At 51.0% G+C, this 25,600-nt stretch overlaps 8 protein-coding genes across 8 annotated transcripts; 5 read left to right on the top strand and 3 right to left on the bottom strand.

Annotated features, from left to right (window-relative positions):
- Positions 1-5,611: 5,611 nt before the first annotated feature.
- On the top strand, positions 5,612-6,565 carry ARB_05222 (uncharacterized protein; the record flags this gene model as incomplete). The annotated part of the gene is made up of 2 exons (XM_003016882.1): positions 5,612-5,721; positions 5,785-6,565. 2 exons carry the CDS (start codon positions 5,612-5,614, stop codon positions 6,563-6,565), a joined length of 891 nt encoding a protein of 296 aa, XP_003016928.1.
- Positions 6,566-10,692: 4,127 nt separating this feature from the next.
- ARB_05221 (uncharacterized protein) lies at positions 10,693-11,283 on the bottom strand (the record flags this gene model as incomplete). The annotated part of the gene is made up of 1 exon (XM_003016881.1): positions 10,693-11,283. One exon carries the CDS (start codon positions 11,281-11,283, stop codon positions 10,693-10,695), a length of 591 nt encoding a protein of 196 aa, XP_003016927.1.
- A 71-nt stretch (positions 11,284-11,354) lies between these two features.
- ARB_05220 (uncharacterized protein) lies at positions 11,355-13,518 on the top strand (the record flags this gene model as incomplete). Its single annotated transcript, XM_003016880.1, has 2 exons — positions 11,355-12,342; positions 12,428-13,518. 2 exons carry the CDS (start codon positions 11,355-11,357, stop codon positions 13,516-13,518), a joined length of 2,079 nt encoding a protein of 692 aa, XP_003016926.1.
- Positions 13,519-17,165: 3,647 nt separating this feature from the next.
- ARB_05219 (uncharacterized protein) lies at positions 17,166-18,780 on the top strand (the record flags this gene model as incomplete). Its single annotated transcript, XM_003016879.1, has 2 exons — positions 17,166-17,585; positions 17,710-18,780. 2 exons carry the CDS (start codon positions 17,166-17,168, stop codon positions 18,778-18,780), a joined length of 1,491 nt encoding a protein of 496 aa, XP_003016925.1.
- Positions 18,781-19,976: 1,196 nt separating this feature from the next.
- On the top strand, positions 19,977-20,855 carry ARB_05218 (methyltransferase, putative; the record flags this gene model as incomplete). Its single annotated transcript, XM_003016878.1, has 1 exon — positions 19,977-20,855. The coding sequence occupies one exon, from the start codon at positions 19,977-19,979 to the stop codon at positions 20,853-20,855; it is 879 nt and encodes a 292-aa protein (XP_003016924.1).
- An 800-nt stretch (positions 20,856-21,655) lies between these two features.
- On the bottom strand, positions 21,656-22,012 carry ARB_05217 (uncharacterized protein; the record flags this gene model as incomplete). Its single annotated transcript, XM_003016877.1, has 1 exon — positions 21,656-22,012. The coding sequence occupies one exon, from the start codon at positions 22,010-22,012 to the stop codon at positions 21,656-21,658; it is 357 nt and encodes a 118-aa protein (XP_003016923.1).
- Positions 22,013-22,120: 108 nt separating this feature from the next.
- ARB_05216 (uncharacterized protein) lies at positions 22,121-22,854 on the top strand (the record flags this gene model as incomplete). Its single annotated transcript, XM_003016876.1, has 2 exons — positions 22,121-22,158; positions 22,290-22,854. The coding sequence occupies 2 exons, from the start codon at positions 22,121-22,123 to the stop codon at positions 22,852-22,854; spliced, it is 603 nt and encodes a 200-aa protein (XP_003016922.1).
- Positions 22,855-23,045: 191 nt separating this feature from the next.
- ARB_05215 (uncharacterized protein) lies at positions 23,046-24,170 on the bottom strand (the record flags this gene model as incomplete). Its single annotated transcript, XM_003016875.1, has 3 exons — positions 23,046-23,213; positions 23,315-23,767; positions 23,823-24,170. 3 exons carry the CDS (start codon positions 24,168-24,170, stop codon positions 23,046-23,048), a joined length of 969 nt encoding a protein of 322 aa, XP_003016921.1.
- Positions 24,171-25,600: the final 1,430 nt, after the last annotated feature.

Raw genomic sequence — 25,600 nt, 5'->3', positions numbered from 1 at the left:
CCTTTCCCTCAAGATTGCGCAGTCCATCGCCGTATGCACCATGTGAGGGTGACTTTGTGCGGGCTCAGAAGGATTCAAAGAGGCACTGTCCTCCTTTGGGGAGCCTGCACGAGGTCACACGCTGTCGACTGCTGGGAACCTGGATGAAAGTGGCCCATAAAATCTTCCATGGACTTGGGATATCACGCCCGATGCACGTTCTGACTCAGTTTGTGTCAAAACATCTCTTCATTTTCCCTTCATCCTTCCTTCCCCTCAACCCAACTCCACTCTAGTTTTTCTCAGAACCGCGGTTAACCCAGCCCAAAAAAAAAGAAAGAAAGAAAGAAAGAATCATGAACTCGCAAGGGCAAAATCCCGCGGTTCAGTGCAAGCGAGGGTGGCTCGTTAGTTTTCGCTTCAGGAACAGGTAATTACAGACATGACCACCTTGCAGAGTCTGGAGACTTGAGGCATAACCCCGTCAGACGCAGAATTATTTATAAATACGGGGTGGTTGTTCTTAGTAACGAGTCTCCCATATATTAGCATTTGCCAAAACCCCAAAAGGCCATGCGCAACAAGCTTTTCGACCAGCTGAGGTTTAATCCAGGCCGCGGCCGCTTCTGACGAAACGTGGATGGCTGACTTTGACCCTCCTTGACGTTCCAAAATCTAGCCTCATGGCCACATCCTCTAGTGCCTCCGAGTTATCCACAGCTTTCCATCTCGACAAAAAATACGAAGCAATGGAAGTTCATTTGCTCGAGATAAGAACTCTCTCTGTTGAAAATAGAAACCAACCCTCAGTGCGCCGTCCCAGGCTTCCGGTGTGGACATCTGTGCCAACACACCATGGCACGGAGGACGATGTACTTACGGATCCCGGAGGCAAAGCATTCGACATCTCGTTTACTCCGTAGACCATGCCACTTTTCCAAAGTGATGGAACTCGTGAAACAAATGTTCCCCCTTGCGCTTTTTCATCAGTAACGGCAGTTGCGGTATTGTCTTCTCTGAGACTCGGTTACTCAACAATTCACATCTCCAACGAATGATATCCTGTACACGCCGAGGTGTGGGCAGCACTCAGTTTCAAGCCTCACTCCTCCCGACTTATCACCAACAGACTACTTTCCTTCTTCTTCTCCCCATTTTCGTGACGTATATAGCTAGATTCTCGAGCCTCAGAGCCAGATCTACGATCATCAGGCACCAAGCTTCTGCCCCCCTTCACCCTCAGAACAAGAGGAAGGGTACTGGCTAGCAGGTGGGAACTAACCCTAGTGTACCATCCCCGAGAGCTGGTTAATTAATCCTATCGCAGGCTGTATATATATTTAAACCTAACTGCCATCATGACCTGGAGCAGGTAGCATGGCATGGCATGTGTATGGGAGTATGCCGGCGTCTAAAACCTCACCTTTGTTGTTGAGCTGATACTGTGGCGGGAGGGATTCCTCTCGTGTCAGCGCAATGCCTTTAACCCGTACACAATGATCATCGCCTGGTCTCCGCAGTATACATACTACTGAGAGGCCTCATGCAGTTCTCATCATATGTATGGAGTAAAAGAATCGTACTTCTCTGAAATCACTCAGGCTCGGCATGTTCACAGGACGACCAAGACCCGCGTTCCTCTTCAGGGAACAAGGAAAGAAAATAGGCCAGGGGCCGAGCTGTTGCATACTCAGCGCGCATGAAATCATCAGAGGCAGCCCGTTGCCCAAAACGGCAGAAGAATACGGAGAAGCCTTGCTCTCCCATCCAAGGTACTCGATTACCCTTTTCTCGTCCATGCATGCCACATTGAACATATATGCAGTCCAACTGCACTTTTTTGCCTCTATTCCACGTGTCAAAAGGGATAGATAAGTAATCCAGTTTCGATTCTTCTGGAACAAAGGGTAAATAGCTCTCCTGACTTTTATTTCCTTTTGAGAAAATAAAGAATTATCAATTCAAACGGTCAACGTTCTTGCTTGGTGACACAATCGGCTGACAACAACAGACGAAGAGCAAGGGTCAACGATCCAATCGTGCATTCTATGCACTTACTATGACTCTGGCCACCACCGCCACCCTGAACCAAAAAAAACTTCAAGTCAAAACTCCTCGGATCCGGAAACCTTTTTGACCCCTGCTCGCTGCGGCATTAGGGAGTAGGACAAAAGGGAGGAAAGGTGAGAGGAGAGGCGGCTGTCTAAGCCAATTGGCATCGTGCATTGTTCCTGAGCTTGAGTTTCCCGGAGGGCGTAACCCCCCCTAACTCAACCTCGATCTCAACCCCGTCATCCATGCCATGCAAGATGAAAAAAGTGTGCCATCACCAAAATTTAACGAGTGTATACGTAAGTCTTCGGCAGAGGGAACGGAGTCTTACGAAACATTATACATCCGGTTCAAGCTCCCGGTACGACAATAACAGAAGTTTGGAATTCGGATGCAGAGATGCAGAGCACGCTGAAAAGTCAAGAAGGGGATATATTTTCCGCTTCCAGGCTTCTTCCGGTCCCTTCCCCTGAACAGCTCAAACAGGGGGGGCGAAATACATAATGACCTCGAGATATGGCGTTATCATCAGCAATTACGGGGTATGTCGAGTGATATGGATTTACCGCTACTCCGCAATGCTGATACTTTCCAAATTCTCCCTTTTGCCTCATGGCAGCAGGCACATCCGCTGACTTGTTCACCTTTGGCCCCTCAAGTCTGTGTGAACAACAGTCTATTGACATCTACTTACAGAATTCCTATCGCTAAAGTACGGGCATGTCTCTCTCACTCTTCTTATTATTAGGAGCCTAAACTACCCTGACCCCAGCACGGCTTGCTCGTGTTCTCGCCGGCGTTCAAGAGTCTGCCAATAAAGAAGGACATGTAAAATTGGAGGGTGGGTGTTCAACAGCTGAGTACGGAGAGATGGAGTTCATATACGGAGTACAGGTGCATGCCATGGCATCGCCTTCATTGTTCGGCCTGTCTTGCATACAAGTAAAGTGTTAAGACCAGCTGTATATGGTATGACGGCAGGAACTCGCCGAACTCTTCCATCCAGCTTCTGGATGTGCAACGTTAGTAGCGTACTCTTGTTCTCCCCATGATCTTCCACGTTTCGAGCAACCTGTTAGCTTTCATAGTGCTTTCGCTAGTTAGGGAGACGAAGCTCAACATCAAGCCACAGGAACTAATTATTCCTTCTCTTAGAAAACTTCAGATATATTATTGTTCGAATGGAATCAAGCAAGGGAGAAAAGAAATGAGAGGGAAAAAAGGAAAGAAAGCCAATCAAATCAGCCACAAAATATCAAACGCAAAGGGGAACTTTCTTTTTGTCATGTTCTCCATGCTCGCCCGTATTTCTTTGATTCGCCGGTCAAGGACAGTTATCTTCCAAGGGACAGGGAAGTGACAGTTCCTTTTTCTTGCGGAGATACGCCAGGCAAAAGGATTTGATCCTCTACGTAAACGTCTTTGGTATCCCAACCTTGTTTTAAATGGGATCGAAGGCTAATGTGTGCAAAAATATTGTTGGTTGAAACAGGAATAAGCGAATGAGGGACAAACAAAAGCCCCAGATATACTTCAACTCGCAAGGGACGGCATCCCGATTTCCTGGGAGCCTGCGCACTTTTAATCATTGGCCGCCTCCTTTGGCAAACTGGGCTCGGGGTAGAGCTGCCTAATTGATACTGTTTCCTCCCTTCTGAAGAAGAAGAAATAAAGGGAAGATACGGTCAAGATGCTGATGATGAACGGTAATGCCCAAGTCCTTGTAACGAGACTAGGGAGTGGAATAGTACAGTAGGTCTTCCGCAAGAGCAAAGGCTCCCAAACTATTCGTCCCTATGAGCAAGCTCCGAGCAACCTCAGGTAAAGCTGAGCTTCCCTACGGCTGGTCTGGGCATATTCCCTAGTACTCTGTACGGATACGCCGTCACTCGGAGTAGTAGACATCTCGAAGCAGCCGGAGAACTTGCGAAGCTTCTAATCCAGCCCCTGCCGCAACGCGGCTTCACTAGCGCATCCAAATGCCATTCGATAGTTACGAGACCTCTATCTAAGTATGCATGACAGGTCTGGGTTAACAGGCATCTCGAGGGGTGAAGGGGAAAAAGAAATAAGAAACATAAAGGGGGTTGGAAAAAAAAAAAAAAAAAAAAAAAAAAAAAAAAAAGGAAAACGAAGAAAAGAAAAGAAAGCAGCGAAAAGCTAGGCGAAAAATATTGATGCCCTCTCTTGAAGATCTATCTGGGTTTGGACTCTTTAGTACGGAGCACTCCGTACAAGATGTCAATGATGTGAACATTGGTTCTTGCACCAAATTCAGATATATTGGCAATCCTTCGATGCCCTTGTTATCTGCTTCCCGCAAATAATATATACCATGCGATCATCTTTTAACATGCTATTTGTTTTATTATTTCAAGTCGTCGCCCTGGAAGGTCTCCGAGTACCGACAAGGTCTGCCGCCTCCGGAGAATGGAGATTGCCCGTCAAGCGGGAGATCTAGTTTCATGGATCGTTCGGGGATCCGATCTCTCTGGCCAACCTCAGGGCATCAATGTCACAAGACAAGGGATGCCAGTACTCAACACATTTTGGACAGCAATCTGGATCCTCAGATCGTCGATTAGCAGCATGACACTATCAAACAAGCTTTTGAAATATGAAACTAATGACCAGTCGATGTTTAGTTTATATGCTGTTGATATGCTGTTGCACCGGCCCCATCCCCAGCTGGCACGCTATATGACAACTGATATTGCCCTCGATGCTTCTGGACCTTTGAGCTGTGCAACGGCAGCGTCGGGGGAACGAGTTGCCATGCCTAATATATGCGGCGTTTCGTGTGATTTCGGTGGGAATCAACGGCAATAGTCTGATCCATGATACCCCCTCACTTTCATCATCCAACACCCTTGAAGATACAGGAGCATAGAGTATCCAGGGTCCTTCCTTGTGCATTTGAGATTACCGTTGAGCTGTTTTCCGAGCAAGAGGATGCAATGAGTTACATTGACTGACCCGACTATCTATCTAGCGATGGCTCACCCATGTTGAAACACCTACCGGGGTAGCTATGTACGGAGTACATGCAGCGGAAATTGAACACTGATATCTCATCAGATGTTTCATCAGAGCCCTTTTTCTAGCATTTTAGTTTATCGTTATCCGTTATTACTTCTTATTTCTTATTGCTTATTTTTATTTTTATTTTATTTTTATTTTATTTTTTATTTTTTATTTTCTTCCTTTCAACCAGGAAGGTTGAGTCTTGCACTTGCCTGCTCGTCACTTCCAATTTGTCCTGGATCAAGTCCATACTCTGAAGTAAAGAGATAGCTCATAATACCCAGAAGGAAGAATAATGGTCATCTGCCTGCCCGCCTGACGAGGGATGGGGATGTCCCGGATCAATGGAATGTGACCATGCAATTATCGGACCATTATTTTTATTCTTGTTGACCGTACCTTTGCACTAATATTGTGTGTCCTTTTTTCCCTTTGCTTGCCTGTGATCCTTTCCACGCGTTTTCGGCCGGAATAGTGGTATCAATTTGTGAGTTCGAGCGCCAGAGAGGCTTTGCGGACCGGTTCAGCTCCCTTGGAATGTCAATAGCTCGACACCATGAAGGTTATTTCTCCCTTGAGGGTCAAAAAACGGGATGAGGAAGAGCTGGCCTTGAATCCCGTATTTCGGGCTCTAAGGAAGCAGCTGGGTGAAAACATAATGCTCAGGTGAGTGTCATGATAGGCTTGTTTCCTGGTGAAGCTCTCCTGGGCTGATTGATCGTCCCCTAGGTTCTGTCCTGCCCATGAACCCAGCGTTTCTGCGGATGAAAAGAAAGTCTTCGAGTTACACCGAGACATCCTTCATGCTGTATTCATGCCCTTGAAGCAACTCATCATCCACGCAACCGACATAGCATCCCGTTCGCTCCCAGATTATCTTGTATCAGACCCAGAGCTGGCTTTCCACGGTGAAGCACGCAACGCGTTTACATGGCTTCGCTCTATTATTACCGACGAGCCTGACTGGTGCATGACCAACGGCTGCCCAGCCTGCGTCGTCCTTCACATCTTCCACTCTGAACCCCTGATACGCATAGTATCTGTTGCCTGTCGAGTGTCCAACTGGATGTCCCATGTTGGACTGATGGAGCCGTCCATGAAGCTACCAAATTTCAACTTTTGGATGCAGTCCCTTGCGAAGGCAGTCATTAATGACTATTTCTGGGGCTATGATTACTGGATGGAGACCTATGACCGATCCGTATACATGGATCTGAGTACCAGAAAGCTTGTCTATCAGTGCTTCGAGATTCGTGATGCTGGCTATAAGATCCCTCATCGGCCGCTGGACTATGACCTAGGCGTTACTGCAGATGGCAGGCCTAGGATCCATATTGAAGATACCCCACAGCCTTTGTTCATGCCCAAGGAGAATATTGAGCATGAGAAATGGGAGGAACTTGTTTTGATGGCGAAGAAGAATAGATCTCGCTCTCAACTACTGCCTCGCACTGGAGGCCAAGGGTTTACCCCTCGAAAGCACAGTAGAAGCACAGCTGTTGCAGTGTAAGTTAGAAGAGAGGCTATGTTTATTGCTCTGGGTTATGGCCGGGCGTTAAGGTATGGATGTATGACCAGGCTCGTTCTTTGGAACCGTACAGTGATGTTTCGTGTAGTATAAATTATCAGAAATTCATTTCTGTCATTGCTTGCCTGACCTGCCATATATGTGAACCTCACTTAACTACCCTGTTTCTTGGGCGTTTACCATCGTTTAAGTACCCCTGATCCAACAAACGGCATGTGGATTATGTGTATGTCCCCGGATGGGTATACCGCATATCTAACTTCAGCTTCGTGTCAAATAGCTATCATGGATCAAACAATCCTACCTATATTTACTAGGTGGCGATAGAAAACAATAGCAGTCATCGCCCTGATTCTAGAAGACGACGGAAAGGCGTCAAAAAGTCTCATCCCCGTCAGTCAGTTCGTAGGGCGCGCGGATTATCAATGCATCTCACGACCAACTTCATCCCCTTTAACCGTATATGCGTCGAGATCATATACGAGTATCACTTCAAAGCAGGGGAGAACAACGTTTTGGTTCCTCCTGCTCTACCAATCTTCGTCCTTTCAATCTGTTGAACCAAAGCCCTGATCATAAACGACTAATAGGTGTTGATAGCACCTGGTATGTCGGTTGTGGTATTCCCCGAAAACTATAGGGAGAGTAAACGGTATTTATTCCGTCATGATGACATTTGAATATCATCTTCAAGAAAGAAACTCTCATCCTTACCCCTTTTCACTGGTAGACCGTACCAAGCCCTGGCATATGAAACAGTGACTGAGATATGGGTTTGAGGAATTTGCCATTCTGAGCCAACGATATAAAATGGGTTATCAACTGATATAATTTCTTGTAAGGCAGCACACTAGTTGAATGCATCAATTACTGCCAAGGCAGTAATATGAGATCAACTTGCAGTTGGTCTTTGATAAATATTGGCACATTCATGTTCATGCTGAGGAGTCTGAATTGACCCGCCGGAGTGAGCCAGGATATTATCCAAACCCAATTTCAACTCCTTCCATGGACATTGTTCATAAGACAGGAAGGGCTTCTTCCGCATTCTTGTTTCAAAAGGCATGCAGAGCCAGTCAACGGGCTGGAGACGTGCAGTGATTCACCAAAGTCGGACAAGCCACCCTCCCCGGTTTGATCAAAGGAGCTCAAGTTCAAAATTGGGACGCCATGGCTAACGGGACGCAGTTCCGAGGGCAAATCGATGGCTGTATCTGCATGGTAAACGGGATAGCCAGGCATCCCTCTCGTGGGATGATGGATTGTGTTCAAAGAGAGGGTATATCCAGGCAAACAATGTGGCTGTGAAAATGCGGCCGGAACTCGAACAGGGCCCTCATCAGGATGCCTCAGTGGCTTGAGACTGCATCGACTTCTCCTCCAATACGGCTTGGATGACTGGCCAGTGTGAATTGAGGAGTGGTGGCTGTGGCTGTGGACGCAGCAAGGGACAAAAAGGTGACGTCTCCAAACCAGCCAACATCACATCAACAAACACCAGGGCAAGATCAAGGCACAGCCGCCACCGGCGAAGCACAGGCAGCGAAAAGAAGATAAGCTACTCAGCGAAGAACTCAATAGAGGAAGCTTAACTCGCTTCTTGTCCTCGAGAACGGCCCAGACGGCTCTCCGTCGCATGTCTTTTTGTCTCCACCGGCCATCAAATCTGGTTACGGTACCTCACGTCTCGCTCGCCTACAGCGAAACGCCATCGCCATCGCCATCGCCAACTTCAGGGGGGGAGGGGGTCTTCGTACCGACGGGATGAGCGCGAGCATGCGTGGCTGGCCCCAATGGTAACGTCTTTGCATGGGATACGCGCAGACTTGGGCTGATGGATTTGAATCATGGGGTTTGGGGGTCTCAGCTCGCGGCCATGGTGCCGCACTTTGCGGATCACATTACACGTACAGCTGGACTGGGACATGAGAAAAGAAAGGGAAAAAAAGGGAGCTAGAGGACGGACAGACACGATGTATCCGAGCTCCTGGGCTGGAAGTACATGGTACATGGTGCGGTACTCCGTAACTACGTATTGCGGGAGGGTTGGCTGGCAAGGTGCTCGTTCCCTCGTTAGGGGGTATATAACCATAAATCTTTTGTATGAGGAAGGATAACGCAGCAAGATCAGTGAGTATAACTATGTGGTTTTGGGTAGAATTAATTACGCCTACCGCGGCCGCTAACAATGTCCCAGCGTAGGGTCCGACAGGCCTCTAGCCACAGTCTAGGGGATAATTGACATACTAGTGATGTTCTCCACACTCTCGTGTATATTCCCGGCATCCACTCCTCCGTGCTTTTCTTTTGAGCTGTGGGTTCAGTTTATCAAGGCTTGACGGCGTCTCTTCCCCCTGACGCGAGGGCAAGACATGTTATTTGCGGAGAAGAAAGCGTGTAGCTTGTTATCTGATATGGAGCATGTCCTGGATAAAATGGCTGGCCATAGTAGAAGCTAGGTTGAATTTGGCGAGACGGGTCCCCCATGGCTGGGTGGCAGACGATGGACCCTCACGAATCGATGTAAGTGATCGATTGGGATCATCGTCTATTTTAGTTGGGCGTGCTAATTGCGTCACAGTACTCGGTATGGACTATCTCTTTATCTGTATTAAGATAGATGAAGAAGAGGGTGGTGATGGAACTACGGAGAATGCAACACTGCATACGGAGTACCATGACCGCGAATCTGTCCGTATGGACGAGATAAGGACGAGAGGATGATGGGGGATGATAGGATGCTGCCGGCTGTTAACTAGCCTACCAGCAGAGACAGGAGGAGTCAGTTGATCCAATGTTCCCCCTGGAGAACCCATATATAGTAAAAGGAGCGGCCTAGACGTTGGCGTTCCTTGGCTGGCGGTTCGCCATCGCCCATCTTTAATTGCCTCTCGATTGGGTGGATTGGAGAGGAAAAGGAGGCCCAGAAGCAGAGAGGGAATAGGGAGTGAGAGAGTAACGGAAGAGGGTGGGGAGAGGAGGAGAAGGAGAAGGAGGAGGAGGAGGAGGGGGAGGGGGTGGGATCGAGAACCTGGCTCTGGACGAACTTTGAACTCGCTATCGAATGTCCAACAGCAAGCTGGACCGTCTGACAGACGTCAGGGCCCGGTCCCGGCCCCATGTTCGTTAACTCACGAAAAAAAAAAGGAGGAGTACGGAGTAGGTGATGTGTGTGCCTACGCTTACACTTACATCCTACGCTTTAACTTGCACTCGACAGTGACAGTCCTCGCTTGAGCTCTCCTTACTCATTATTGCCTGACGGAGCGGCCAGCCAGCCTTCAGACGACGGGGGGGGGGGAGATCAAAGAAGAAGGGCAGCTGTGTGACGTGGAGCAAGCTTGGGGTGACCGACTTGGATCTGCATCCACCATGGCCCACGGCTGCACACCACTAGTGGCATTGCACAGACGCATATCCTGAGACGTACGGCGTACGTACATACATGATACTTACGAGCATAAGTACATGCTACCGGGCGCCGGTCACGCCAGACCCGGAACGGAGCAGCCAGGCAACGCGAGCGAGACAGGAGGGGACCAGGGGCAGACGGGCAGGCAAGAGGGCCCGAAACAAGCGATGTGAGGCGGACCGAACGGCAGCCAGCTCGCCTGTGGGAGGAACTCGAGGCTTGCTTGCCAGCAAGCTCCATATGACTGTGAGACCGTGAGACTGTCTCTTGTCTGCTGCTCGTCTGCGTGCCCACGAGGCTGGTGGCCAGAAACTCCAGGGCCAGAGGAAAAAGCAACCTCGCTGCCTGGAGTTAACTAAGTGGCGAGACGAGTCCATGTCTGATCTATCACCCTCGACTCACACCCGGCCGTCTACTAAACCCCTCGACCGCACCCCGACCCAACGTCGACTCTTTTCCCCCTTCGTTCCCAGCCAACGCCGACGACCCCCGTCCTGCCGCCAGCACCGTCGTCTGCGGCCTCGTTGCCCTCGACCCCGTCGTCGTCGTCTTCCTCGTCCTCCTCAGTCTTTGATGTTGAATAACACTCAGCTTTTTAAACTCCCGAGAATAACACTTCAGCCGCCGAGCCTCTCTTGGCCCGGTCTAGACCTTTGGTTCGAGCGCCCGGTAATCTGCATACCAAAGTTACGCAAAGTTACGCATGGACGCGGGCAAACCGGGGCCGCAGCTGTCGTATTTCCGGTACGGCCAGTGCTTTTGCTGCGCTTTTGGTTGGACTCCCTGCCTCCTTGCGTCTCTCTCGCGGGCCTCGAGGGCGGACGTGGACGCCCCCCTCCGCTTCTCCCCTACTCTCCTCTCTCTGCTGCGTCTTGCTCGCCGCAGACATCCTTGATATCTCGCCGCCAGGGCCGCTTCTTCCTGCTCTGCATCTCCACGGCTTCAGGCTGCCTCCTCCCCCCCCCTCCCCCCGTGAGGAAAGACTGTGCCCTACTCCCTCCTGATCACGGCTCAGGGCTGACTGATTCGACGCCGTCTTCAAGGCCTTCAAGCCATTACCGGGCCGCCAATGAGATACACAACGCTGCCTAGCTCCAGCTGAATTGCCAATCTCTCTGTCGACCCAAGAAGCCCGCCTTTCTTTCTCTCTCTCTTCCGCCCGCCCTCCCTCTGTTTCCTTACTTTCTTTCTTCCTCTTCATCACATAACCCATACGCTGGTCGACTCCGTTTCTCTGTGGCAGAGCCTGCGAGCAAGACGAAAAAAACACGCCTGCATCAACAGCCATCTCGACTGTCGTGAATGCTCCAGCAGAAGAATGACCCTCTGCTTCGGGCGGCCCTCCACACCGATGGTAATATGAACATGAGAACCTGCGGCCACGACAAGATACACATCGATACCGGAGGACCGTCTTCCTGTCTCGTCTTCCCCTTCCCTTTCGCCGGTTGTCGTCAGCAGCAACCTAGCCAGAGCCGTCGTAGCGTATCATGTGAGCGAACCTTGACAGACAGCAGCCTCCATCTTCGCCAACAACAGCAGCAGCAGCAGCAGCAGCAGCAGCAGCCTCAAGAGCAAGCAGAGCAGCATCATCGCCTCTCTGTCCGTCAAAATTCCCCAGGGCCAAGGTCACGCTACGCCCTCGGCCAGAACAACGGCTCGGACAAGGCAGCGTCGAACGCTTTTCCGCTGTTCCCCAAACGGATTCGGAGGAGCATATCGTCGGACGGCCTACGCCACGATCTAGACCGGCATTTCTCGTCCTCGTCCTCGTCCTCATCCTCGTTGGCCATGCAGTTCCTGCCCAAGCAGAACCGACAGCTCCAGCTGCCATCCTTCGAAGAGCTGGGGATAGCCACGCCATCACCCAACAACATGCCCAGAGCAGCAGCCCATCAGGAGAGAGACCAGCGGCCGTCTACCTCGCCCTCTGGCTCGTTCATCGACGGCGCCATACCAGCAGCCTCGCCGTCAAAGTCCTCGTCTCCCTTTGCTGACTCTCCCAACTCGCGGATGGACGTCTCATATCCATCTCCACTACCCATCACGCCGCCTGAATCGGATGATCATGTCCAATGGAATCCTGCCGCCACCGGCGCTCCCAACAATGACTCGTCCGAAGCCACAGTCCCTGCAGAGGAGGAATCTTCCGGCGTTGCAGAGGTGACCATGAAGGAGGAACAGCCCCAGGATAGCTGCACTCCCAAGCAATCCACACAACAACAACCGGACCAGAACAACCCGGACAGTGCAGATGATTCCCACCCGCTGCCAATACCGAGTGGTATACCGCTGCAGGACGGGAACGATAGACTTCTCTTTCTGCAGAAGGGAATTGTAACTGCTGGTACGACCATATGACACTTCTTTTCCCACTCTCTCACCACCCCCCTCTTCATACTGATGCAAACTTGTTGCTGACTTGATTGTAGTATCATTCCTCGCTATATCCAAGGATCCTGCAAAGGTTGTCCAGCTGGTCTCCCAAACTCTCCCGTGTCCTCCGTCCAATAATCTCCCCAACTCGAGCTCTCTCTCGCCTGCCTGCGTCTTTAGCCCCATTGTTCAGACGATCCAGTCCCGCCTCCAACCAGACCAATCGCCCTATATCAACATCACCCATGCAGTGCCGCCAAAGTTCTCCCTCTCCAGCCTACCAACTTCTCCACCAAGTACACCCAATCGTCTCTTTCCCGGAGACGACTATTTTAACATGACCGTCTTCTCTAACGCTACGGCTGCACCTCACTACCCGTTCATCAGCGCCTCTTCCTCGTCATCCTTATCTGGCGGAGCGCAGTCACAAGCACCATACGTGCCCACGCCGATTGTTCCCCCATACAGCGTCAACATCGCTGCCGTCGAGCGCTACCTCCCACCAACCTCAACATGTGAATACCAAAACCTGTTCACCACCAGCGGGCCGTCAGTACTTCTAGACCGTCTTCGAGAACTTTCGCCGCGTGACGGTACCTTACTTCTTGTATACCCCACTCTGCGTGGCGCCCAATGCTTCAAACAACACTATCTCAACCCTATCCTGGACCCTTTACTACGCAACCTTGTCGGTCTACACTCCCTGCCTTCCGACATCGGTACGGCACTTAGCTCCACGCCTGCGCTCAAACATATGGACCCCTTCGAGACAATGCACTCGAAAGTCTCTCAGCTTTGCTCCTCTCTGACATATCGCGACCGAACCACGTTTACTCTTTCGTATGCCTCTCCCGGTTGCATCCCGCTCTCCCGCGACCTCTGGACAGAATGGTACATTGCCCAGGAATCCCCTCGTGCCCGTGAGATACTTGACGACTACTGGCGCAACGACCACCGCACCCGCCACCACACCGCCAGCAAAGGTATGGGTATGGACAGAGAAGTCACTAGTGCCATGGTCCTTCGAGATGTCGTCGATGGCATCCGCAAGCGAGCAGTAACCGAGCCCATGGACGACGCTGAGCGAGAAGGCGTGGAAGTCGGCATCTTCGTCATCCGGCGCTCCCTATCACAGCCATCTACATGATTCACCTACAAATTACTAGCAAACAAGCACAACGGCATTGGCAGAACGAATTTCACATTTTCCAGAGGAGGAGTTCTAAGGTCTTCGATTCGGTTTATACCAGGTTCGGGTCTGATCCGGTTAGGTCTTTCTAACATGCACAAAAACGGGGTTGAACAGCGCAACGCAACATGAAAAAAATACGGAGTCAGCTTGCCAGGATACCAGGAGTTTTTCTACATCTACATCATTTTCTCTCTTCCCTTATCACCATATCTACTGTATCTCCTTTCCCTTACCCCGGCATACATGCAGGTTCTCTACTTCCTTTTCCCCCTCCCATCCCCTTTTCATTTGTAACGAGGTACAGGTAGGTAAAAAAACACGGGCTTGGATAAGGGGGCGTTTTATGGAAAACCTTCTATCTCTTTCCAGTTTTCGATTTCCAGGAATGTCTTCTCAATTACTTTCTCTTTCCTTTCATCCCTCATCTCTTATCTTCCTTATGTATGTCCGCTTTCCTAACATCCCATGATGGCGTCCCCCTTTTTCTTTACTCTTTTTCTTCTCATTCTGTTTCATCTCACAACCCACCCCTTTGAGTGCCCTATATGCCTGTTTTTTTCCCCTTACTCTTTTCACCGAATACCCCCTACCTATTTAATTCCATGTTTAGAATAATACATATGGATCTCGTTTAATATTGCTCTTACGTGTGCGTGCCTACGAATCCCACTCCTACTTGGCATCACTTCCGTCATCAGCCTTTTTCAGGGCTTGATTGACGTAGAATGACCAGCGACAAAAAAAAAAAAAAAACAAGCTTATCCCTTAGTTCAACGATTTTGCACTAAAAGGAGCTGGCTTGTTTAGTATGGAGTTCCCGCCTCCTCGCCTCAGCCGTAACTTTACCACTTGGCCTCGTTTCAGGACTGCTACGTATATCAGTTAGAAAATGACGTCCACCGCCTTAATTCTCCGCAAACCTTTCCTTTCTACCTGGTGAGATTGAGCATATTTGTTCCAAACGGCGTCTGGGTGGGTAACTTGATGCCCAACGCATCATTTTCGAGAAAGAAGTCAGCCTTTTCGGCCGGCTTGAATGCTCCCACCCATGCCATATAGGGCTTCGAAAAGAATAACAGTTGCGAGTTAATAAATGAAGCTGCCAATGCTACTTATCCTGTCGCATTCGTTCATTCTTCTCGAAGGGAAATGTTGGTCGATCATTTCACCCATACGACACCCAAGCTTGAGCCTATCAGCCTGGCGGTGCACGTTCCTTATACCCGCCGCTTCCCAACATTATTTGACTCGATACCCTGAAAAGGCGCCTCAATGAGCACTTTAGACTCGGGCGAGCCATGCCTTACCGCATGTTAGTCTAGGTATGATAGCGATAACCTCTGGGTTACACTAAACTGGGTATCTGGGGTTTATACTGAGAAAGTGTCCGGCGTATTTATCGTCGAGGGTAAGTCGCATGTTGCTCGAGAATGGACACAGTTGAGTAGGTGCTGACGAGAAAGCTATACAGGGAGCCTCCGTGGCAAGAAATGGTCGTATACTGTGTATATGTCAAGCCTTGGTTGGGCTTGGAATCATGATGTTCGCATGCTTACCAAAGTGATGTGCACGATGTAGGAGAGACGGCAAAGAGCTTTCCAAATGTGACACAGACGAAGTTACACGTACATGTGGGATAATAAAACTTGTCTCCGTTCAATTGGCAGGTGGTGAAAAGAGCTGCAGCTGCAGTTGGATATTTCCAAAATGGCTATGCATGTGTGATTCTCGGTCTGAGAAAGGCGTCCTCAGGGATCACATCAGGTTTGAACTACTCTCGTGGTACTCCGTAGTTCTCCCTGAAACACAGGGACGGAACTTGGTCCAGGTATGTATATTGAGCATAGGCAGGCTCTGCCCTATTGAACTCCACGGAGCAGAGGACGGCCGTCCTACGGAGAGACATGAGCACGCCTGCAGCGAGTGTCTGTCCGCAGTCACTTGTAACAGTCTCGAAGGCCCAGAACAAAGAGCCCAACAGACGAGAGCTGCCACACATATGTTGCTCCATACTGGTTATGTGATATATCCGTCTACAGCCAGAGGGTAGGTATCATGTGTGTTCGACATCCTAAAAAACGCGTTTCCTCTGGGCAAGCGGAGGAGAAAAAAAGAAGCGACACCGCAGGGATTCGAACCCTGGCTCCCGAAGGAATTGCATGGCTATGTATGCAGAGAACTGTATAGCGGTAGCAGTGCAACGTATTAACCACTCTACCACAGTGCCTCGGTCAACGTCCGCGTTTCCTGCTTTGCGGCCAGACAATCGCAGTGTTTTGTTTCCGTTTGTGGATTTGGACACGCAGACGGGAATAAACAGGTCATGTGACGAGTAGCTGCGTTAGTCACGTGTCAAGTCTAGCCCTCGCAAAGCCGCATGACATTTGCTCGACTGGCTGGCTGATAAAGACGATAATCCAGCGTCCTCACTGCTCGGTGCTCCTTTGCGTCTTATGGAGTACCCTCATGGGCTACGAATGCTGGAACTTCTGGACTAGCTAACTTAGATAATCTCTCTCTGTTAAAGCGTACCATCTAGCCATTCATGGAATGTAGTCAAATATATGTATCTTCCACACTTATGGGCCAACAGCCTGCATCAACACCAGCGCCTCCGCCGTTTCAGCCCTTCTATATTGTCTTCCTGTGCATGTAGTTATTGGAATAATGGATGTATTGGAAGGAATGGACCTTACATCATCTATTGGGAGCCGGTCCACGTGACGGCGGCTAATGGCACCACTTTTATCCGGGCCCCGTGACATCAGCGCAAGAGGAAGAAAAAGCGACTCCGACTTTGCTTGTCCTGACGCCGACGACGACAGCAAGCCGCCAGCGCCAGACGATGTGCCGCACTTCACCGAGCCCGGAATCCTGCCCTACAGAGTCCGCCGTCACCTCCTGCGGCTTCTGATTCACTGCCTCCAGTTTCGACTGCATTCCTATTCCTGCCGGCCGAAGCCCCAAGCCAAAAAACACCCCCGGTTTGCGCCTCTCTCTGCTTCCGCCCTCCATTCGGCCTCCTGGCTTCGCAAATCCCTACGTCCTCCTCCCAGCGTTGATATCCTGGCAGTACATCCTTCTATACTTGCATTACCCGCAGCTGTTGCTATATTGCAAAGATACGGACCTCCAGAGGGGGTCTGCCAGCCGCAGCGCTTACACTCTACACCATCTGCCGCAGACCTGCAAACTAGCAATATAGCATCTCCTCGCAACGAGATCAGATAGCTAGTTGGAAACCCGAGAATACAGGCAGTCCTAGCAAGAGAGCGATATTCCTCCGTCCTTGCTACCTTTGACTATTCTCGCTACCTCGAAAAGAATTTTTTTTCTCTCTCTTTTACTTCCAGTGTTGACTGGATCGATCTAAACAGGTGTGGTTCTCTTTTCCCCTTTTCCTTTCGCCCAGATATTCTGTTCTGCTGTTTTCTTTCTATACCGTGCTAGCTGTGCTCGATTTCGGTTGAGGATGGGTGCTAATATTCAAAGTTGTCCCAATAGCCGAGCCTTCTCACCTCCGTGACGTTGACGACTGACTCAACCCGCTCTGAGAACAAGCGCTCTACTCATCTGGCGGAATACCAGGCAACTTCCGCGAAATGGCATACCCTGCAGCTGCTCCAGCATCTCCCTCGGCAGCTGCTGGGCCTTCGACAGCTCGTTACACCGACACCCCACCTCCAGGCCAATTTCCACTTTCCAAGCGAGATAAGCGACGCAATGCCCTCCAAGACAGAGTGAACGAGCTGAAGGAGGCCTTCGGGAATAACAGAGACTATCATTTCCGGCAGCGAGTGCATGAGCTTCAGAATGAGATGGCGTTGATCTCAAACGCACAGGTCTATGAGGACTGGCCCATCAGTGACTCCCCCGAAGATGTTGCAAAGCAATTGACACAGTTAGCTGCCAGTGGGCAGATAACTTCAGACACCCCAATCTCCGGGAGATGGTATTCGAACTTCGTTCAGGAGATAAATCGAAGCAAGGAGGAGAGAGATGCAGAATTGGCTGTTATGATGGTAAGTTCCGTCACTTTTTGTGACTGGAAAGTTCTTTTCCTTTTCCTTTCTTTGACTGGATGTTTTATAAAGGAGGTTCCATTTTCTGATGTCACTTTCAATGTTTTTCTCCCCCCTCTTATAGAACCGACACCGTGACTCTTTGAACCGCATCAAACAAGAACGGGATTTCCGGATCCAGCTCGCTGCCGAAGAGTACAAGCGGCTCACAGAGACCATCCGTGAACGACTTGTCCAATCAGTCTCCCACCGAAAAAATCGGCTTATGCGAGAGAAAGAACAGCTGGATGTTGCTGACACCAACGCGTTGCTTCTCCACCCTAATCAGTTCAGCATAGCCAACCCCGGCAGTCCTGGTGGGATCCAGGGCAATCGAAAAACAAGACACACGCGACATAGACTTGACGCCGACGACATCGGAAGCGGCATCATGAGCGAACCAATCAATAAACGCAAGCGCAAGGCGATAGACGAAGAGTTCAGCGCGTCTCCAAACCATGATGGCCTGTCGACCCCCGCAGACCGAGCCAAGTCGAGAATGTCCCAGCAGCAGAATGCCCCGGCGTACAATATCCTATCTTTGTTCACCGAGAAAGAATTGGCCATGCACAGCAATGCCGCCCACGTCGCTGCGGTCCACTTCCTTTCTGCTTCCAAGCGTGCCAAACAAGCGAACCAGAACGCAAACGGACAGTCTGTAGACAAGGACGAGGCATCTGGTTCCGGCGATGCAAGCAGCCAGGAAGACGCTACGCCTGGAGCAGCCGATATGGAGCGCTCGGCCAGCCAGAACGTCCACGCAACTCGTTCCACCCGCACTAATGGCACAGGTGCCTTGAACCTTCTCGGAGAATTAACGGAAAAGAACTCTACTCGCACAAATCTTCCCTACTACATCCTGGGTAGCTATCACCAGCGACCAAATGGGTCATCAAGCGCGCCAACTCCGCCCGCTCTGATGCCGGAGGAGATTGAAGACGACCTTGCTCGTATCGAACGACTGAGGAACACAAAGCCACCGGGGTGGATAGATACTCGTTTGGTCAATAGCCTATTGACCACTCTCATGGGCTCGGATGACGAGCAGCCTCCCGCTCGCAACAACAACAATCCCCCGAAGGTTGGCTCTTTGCACCCCGATTTCCCTCCAACCATGGACGTTCATCTAGTCCGGGCAAATCCTCGGAAATCGTGATATTTTGTTTTTTTTCCCATGGCTAACGGAGTACTTCACGATCGAATATGGCGGGGATATACCAGGGAGCTTTCTTTCTTCCTTTCTTTGTTCTCCCTCCCGCCACCCACCACCTTTTTCTCTTTCTCTCTTTCTTTATGGGCCGGCGGGCAAAACTCAAGTGTTATAGGCGTTGCACATACAAATCTCACTACAGGCGGAAATCTCCTTGTTTTTTTTATTCTCCATTTCGACTTCTGTCGCCTTTGCTCACTTTTTTTTCTTTTTTTGCCTTCGATTATGGGCATACACAAGGGCGCAGTTGGGTAGATCATTGGCTACATCTGCATGCTGTACATGGGGTGGATGCCATGCCATGCGACACAGGAGGAAGATCACACAATGGGCGATTGTTTGTCGTTGAATATGGAACCGATCGCTGTGGCTTTAGCCGTTCCAGAGCTGGCGTTGCGCGAGCCTTTTGTTTAAGCGATGGGGCTTTGTATACCTTTCGACGTAATACCCTGCATGAAATTAATCAAGCACATTCTTTGTTGTTTCTCGGGTCCATTCCTTCTTCCGATTCTTCTTCTTTCTCTTCCTCGTTCCCACGTCCACCATGAGGATATTGATACTCTGGTTCTGCACGAACCCTGGTAGAGCTAGCTAGCGAGCGAGCGAGTTTCCTGCGCACTCTGTACGCCGGCCTCTGTACCCGGCGCGGGGCAGGTAGTAGTTATCAGCAACACCTAAGGCCCAGGGATGATACATTTGCCGGCCCCGGCTACAGGGTATCAGGCTCGATATATATTGTGCAGTTTGACTCTAGCTCTTGGTTCCGCTAGCCAGAAGGGGCCGTGGTTGAGGCACAAACCCCAAGCGGCGTCGATTCTCTAGCGGTCACTATGACTAGCTCGGAATGCTTCTTTAATATATCCTTCGCCTTCGAATGACGGCTCGCTTGTGTTAAGTCGCTCCTTGGCATATGCGCATGCGAGGCGTATGGATGCTTCTGAATGCAGCTTGCAAGGTGGCCTGCATGGGGAAGTAAGTGTACGGGGGGTAGCAAGAGGACAAACACCTATATATATATGTATGTAGGGCATATATCGCCCTCCCTTGCACACACTCACCCCTTTCGAGTTTCCTCTGCAATCGATAGTACATCAGGCCATTCCTCGCACTGCCTTAACCGCTGCTCATCTAGGCAATTGATCATGTCGGCTACTGCTACCACGACCACATCCGACCCCCATGTCGTCCTCGAAAACGATGTTAACCACATACCCCGAGGCGACGTAGAAGCCCCGATGCAGTTTTTCGAGTATCCTGAAGACGGGTCGGAGCCATACAACCTCATGGAGGGCCATCTCAAGGGCGGAACCCAGCCCAACTACCCTCTAAGCACACACACCATCTCCATAACCGACATCCGCGGCAAGGAGTCTGAATACTCGCTTGCAAAACATGGCTTCCAGGGCGTATCGAACGTGCCCTCGGCCGCGGACCCGTCGTTCTGTGACGAGGAAAACATCAAGTCAGTCTGGTATCCAGAAGTCGAGAAATTCGTCGGCGAACTATTCCCCGAGGCCAAACGCATATTTATCTTCAACCACATTGTCCGCCGTTCTCAGCCTGGCGCTGAACACTCCCCGCTAATCAGCGCTCACATCGATCAAACCCTCACATCAACGAAGGAAGCGATAGGCCTCTTCTTCCCGCCCGAGGAAGTAGCAGAGCTTCTCAAGGATCGATACCGGGTGCTCAACATCTGGAGACCGATAAACGGTACGGTTCAGTCATACCCACTCGCCGTCGCTATGCCATCTTCGGTCCCGGATGACGACCTGGTGCGCATCGAGCTGCGGTATCCCCAGCATAAGAGCGAGACGCAGATGCTGAAGTACAGTCCAGCCCACAAATGGTACTATTGGTCTGGCATGACCAACGAGGACAGGCTAGCCTTCATGATCATGGACAGTAAGGAGGACGCAGTCGCCAGGCGGACAGCCCATGCTTCCTTTGCCGACCCCCGGACCCCGGCTGGCGCAAAGCCCCGTGAGAGCATTGAGACTCGAGTGTTTGTCTTCGGCTAGGCGCTTCTTCCCTGCGGCCAAACCACACATCTACCTTCTTGCTTGTCAACGTAGTCTTTGTATGCTGTTTTGAATATGAGCCTATAATTCTGCTTGTCTTCCTGCGTTGACGTCGGTCAAGATCGCGGCGGTCGTGTCACGTGGTAACATATTAACTTAGTATGACTAAGCTGAATAAAGTTAACTTTGACTAAGCTGCATGATATAAAAAGCTTCTTGATCGATCTATCAATCAACATCAACATCAACAGAAGATTGCATCTTTGTGTTGGGAGATATCGGTCGATAAATACCTAGAACGAGAAACGGTTAGCATTACACTAGTGGCATCAACTGCTCCGGTTTACAGCATTATTAATGTGAACTTACTGGGATAATAACGTATTTGCAGGATATAATAATGGATAAATGGATCAGTGCTTGTAGTCAAATCAATACTGCAGGCATCTGGTGAGATGCGATAGATATATGGTCAACTCAAACTGCATTACTATGTTGTCCATAACACAAACCTCAATAAAAGCACATTAATAAGACTAGAGATATTTGAAACCACCCATTCCCCTATAGAAAAATTCTTCAAAATAATATAGTCAAAAACCAAAGAATACTAAAGACACAAAAAAGAAATATAAAAGGAATGTTATTTTGAGATGTCTAGTAGGACGGGAGAACTATTAACGGTCTAGCTAGACCTAAAAAGAAAACAAGACATCGACAAAGACATGAGATAAATAATAAACATATAAGAGATTGGCGAGCTTTGCCAGGCAATTATTCACCTCTAAATTTTAGGTAATCTAGAGAGCGAACTGGATCAGACCGACCATAGCAGTAATGCCCATCATGACCCATTGAGACAGGAAGGCCTCAACGCTAGAAGCAGCACCAATGTAGGGCTCGGTGGTAGATGTTGGGTGTGGAACACCACCTGTAGGAGAGACGGTCATGAAGCCAGTGCTGCCGTATGGTGGGGCAGGAGCAGGAACGCCGCCAGGAGAACCACCAGGAGCCGGAGTTGGGGCCGAACCACCTTCCGATGTGGGAACGGCAGGAACAGGGTAAGGGGCATGGTTGGGAGCACCGGATGTAGGGGTGGCGAAGCTAATCGTGGGAACGACGATCGTCGTGGGGGGAGCAGTGTGGTTTCCAGTCATAGTAGGTGTGATTGTAAGGGTGACCGCTGGAGGAGCTGGGCCATTTGGAGGGAAAGTTGGGGCAATGGGCATGCCTGGTGGGAGGTGGTCGACGAGACCAGGGTTCTGATGAATGTAAGTGGCGCAGATACCCAGGAAGAAGGAAAGTGCGGCCTGGGTCTCCTCCTCATCTTTTGACCAAGAGCGGATACAGGCGACCACCTTCAGGGCGAATTCCTTAGACGGGCAGAGACAATCGATATGGCTGTTGGAATCGCACTTGGGGATGGTGAACCAGGTCACCATACATCTGGGAACGACTGGTGGATAAGGAGCGGGAGCACCGGGCTGACCTGGCTGACCTGGCTGGCCTGGCTGACCTGGTTGACCTGGCTGTCCGGGCTGACCTGGCTGTCCGGGCTGACCTGGTTGACCTGGCTGACCTGGCTGGCCTGGCTGACCTGGCTGGCCTGGCTGACCTGGTTGACCTGGCTGACCTGGCTGGCCTGGCTGTCCGGGTTGACCTGGCTGTCCGGGTTGACCTGGCTGGCCTGGTTGACCTGGCTGGCCTGGCTGACCTGGTTGACCTGGCTGGCCTGGTTGACCTGGCTGGCCTGGCTGACCTGGTTGACCTGGCTGTCCGGGCTGACCTGGCTGTCCGGGCTGACCTGGCTGTCCGGGCTGACCTGGTTGACCTGGCTGACCTGGCTGGCCTGGCTGACCTGGCTGGCCTGGCTGACCTGGCTGGCCTGGCTGTCCGGGTTGACCTGGCTGACCTGGCTGTCCGGGTTGACCTGGCTGTCCGGGCTGACCTGGTTGACCTGGCTGTCCGGGCTGTCCAGGAATTGCGGAGGTCATGGTGACAGGGCAGACAGTTGTGGTGACAGGAATCGTAATAACTGAAGTGGAGCCAGTTGGGCAGTCGGGAACTTCTGGCGGGCAGCTGGTGACGGTCATGGTAGAAGTAGTGTAAATGGTGGAAATGGACTGAGAGGTCCAGGTGGTAGGAGCAGGAGAACTTGGGACAGTAGTTTGACCGGGGATACCTCCACTGCTAGTTGGGAAACCGCCGCTGGGGGTAGTGTAGGGTAAGCTGGTGCCTGGAACGGTCGTGTATCCGGAAGTTGGCATGCTGTATGAAGATGGCATTGAAGACCAACCACCGCTCTCGCTGGTACCTGGAATGGTTGTGTATCCACCTGACGTCTCTGGTGGCGGGAGGCTGGTAGTTGGGGATGGAAGTGGTGGGAATGGCCAGGTTGGGATGGTTGGCGGCTCGCAGCCGAAATTAATCTTCGTGATAGCAACCGCGCAGACACTGACCTTGCTCGTGACTGAGAGACGGAAACTCACGCTAACAGCACCAGCACACTGTTCGTTAAGGATGGTTTCACCATTAGGTGAGCAGGTTGCAAACTGTCGGCATATAGAACCATCCTTCATGGTAAACTCGAGGATAACCTGGACTGTAACCTCAGCATGCATCACGATAGAAGTAATGGTCAATCCACCGCCGGGCTTAGAGATGGTGGGAACGTTGTCTCCACCTGCTCCGAGCAAAGCAGTGATAGCCTTCCCACCGAGTTGCAAAGCCCCCTTGACAATCCCATCCACGCAGGTGAAGCCAGAGAAGTCGCAACCGCCGAAGAAATCAATAGCACCTTCAATGAGGCCAATAAAATCAAAGCCATCATGCTGTTCGGGTGTACAATCTGGAGGTGTGTTGCCTGGAACAGGGAAGCAGGCAGGAGGTTGTCCACCATCTCCACCCCAGCACTATTAACAATGTTAGTTATCTGCTAGGTTAATGCCTTCTGGATGATGGACTTACGTCGCCGCCTCCTCCAATGCCTCCTCCAATGCCTCCTCCAATGCCACCGCCGATTCCTCCACCGATGCCACCTCCAACGCCTCCGTCACCGTTTCCTCCGCAGTTTCCACCGGGGCACGGAGGTTGTGGTTCATATCCTCCTCCGCAGTTTTCACCAGGGCACTGAGATTCACACTCGGGGCAGGGTGGTGGTTCATTGTACCCGGGGTCAACGGTTTCACCTCCTCCGTTGAAACCATCCCATTGACGGCGGACTAAGGGGCTTCCCTTGGTACTGCCAGTAGGGATGTAGGCAGCGCTGGCCTGCTGGGCCAACAGGAGCGCCAAGGCTCCGATAGAAGCCTTCATATTGAAAGGCGAGTGAATTGAGTAGCGACTGTGTGAACCAGATGTAGTAAAAGATTGTGTCCGTATGGGAAACGGTTAAACGAGGGGCGGCACTGACGTAATTCGAGCCAGCGATATTAAGATTAGAGTAGTAAGTAGCTATTATCTCTTGAGTAAAGAGATAAAGAGCCTTAAATAAACGAGGGTAGAGAACGAAGAGTATAAAAGGAGAAAGGGGAGGGGGAGGGGGAAAGAGGAAAAAAGATGATGGAGAGAAGGACCAAAAGATCAGGGAGAATTGAGGGGGGCTTTGAGGGTCATTTAATATCCCACCAGTCCGGGTATACCAAGCGTGAAGACATGATATTTTCCCGCCCTTCCGTTTTGCGTTGGAAGAGCGCCGCCCGCCTATGGGGGTGCCTGCGCTGACGGGGGTTGCCACGGCTAAGGAAAAAAGGGAACGCAAGTTTTCTCCACAGGTGCTTCCTCTCGGTCAATGGTTTGTTTCGCGCTGCCCGGCTGAGAGTAAGTGTAGTATGAGTATCATCATGGGTATAGTTGGTATGGAGCGCTGCACTGAGTAGCGCTGGAGCCTAAAGTTCGCGCCAGGGTGGGCTGAACTGACAGGGGAAGCGAGGAGCTTGCATCAGTCCGGATTGCAAATACAGTGTGTGGATGGAGTCACTATGGCATGACCTTGCCCTATCCCATAACGGGGTGAAGCGCCGGGGTGTTTTGGGCCATTGCCAAGCAGACTCACGGCAAAAGCAAAGAGCAAGCCATCCTCCAAGCAGAGCAGCGAGCTCGCCATAGTATCTCAATAACCGCCAGCGGCCATACAATCTAGAAGCAAGGGGGCGATTTCTGCTGGTTTGAGAGAGTGGATTATTGTTGCATGCATCAGCGTCCATTTCATTGCATATGGCTAATGCGCAGGGCTGGCTAGGGGCAATCTTCTTTCCCCTCTCACGCCCCCCCTTTTTTTTTCTGCTTCCAGAGCTCCTCGTCCGGCTAAATTTAGCATATTTGCACATCCACCAGGCAAGTCACCGAGGCTAAATGCCGCCGCGAGTTATGCTACTGGCTCAACCGGCAATGCGAGGCCCCCCGAGCTCTGCAGAGGCCGTTTTCGAAACCGCCAGCCCCGACCTTCGCCCAACGCATCTGCGACGCACCCTGTCTGCAGCGTCATGCTGTCGGCCCCTGCAACCTCCCGCCGGTCCTGTCTCTGCGTCCTCCGTACCGTCTGCAAGTACGGAGCATAGAGTAGTAGCTGTTGTTGTTGTTATTGTTATTGTGTTGCTGTTGCTGTTGTGTTGCTGTCGAAGAGAAGACGTTGGAAGTTCCCCAAAAGGGGATGCTGACTCAGCAGGTACCTCCAGCGACTTCCGCCGCCCGCAAACTCGCCGCGCAGCCTCGAGTATATCAAAGTCACCGCTAGCCGCTCATCC

The sequence above is a fragment of the Trichophyton benhamiae genome, assembly GCF_000151125.1.
Source record: "Trichophyton benhamiae CBS 112371 chromosome Unknown contig01989.5, whole genome shotgun sequence".
Lineage (NCBI taxonomy): Eukaryota > Fungi > Ascomycota > Eurotiomycetes > Onygenales > Arthrodermataceae > Trichophyton > Trichophyton benhamiae.
Note: the sequence above shows the minus strand (reverse complement) of the source record. Positions and strands in the feature narration are given on the sequence as shown.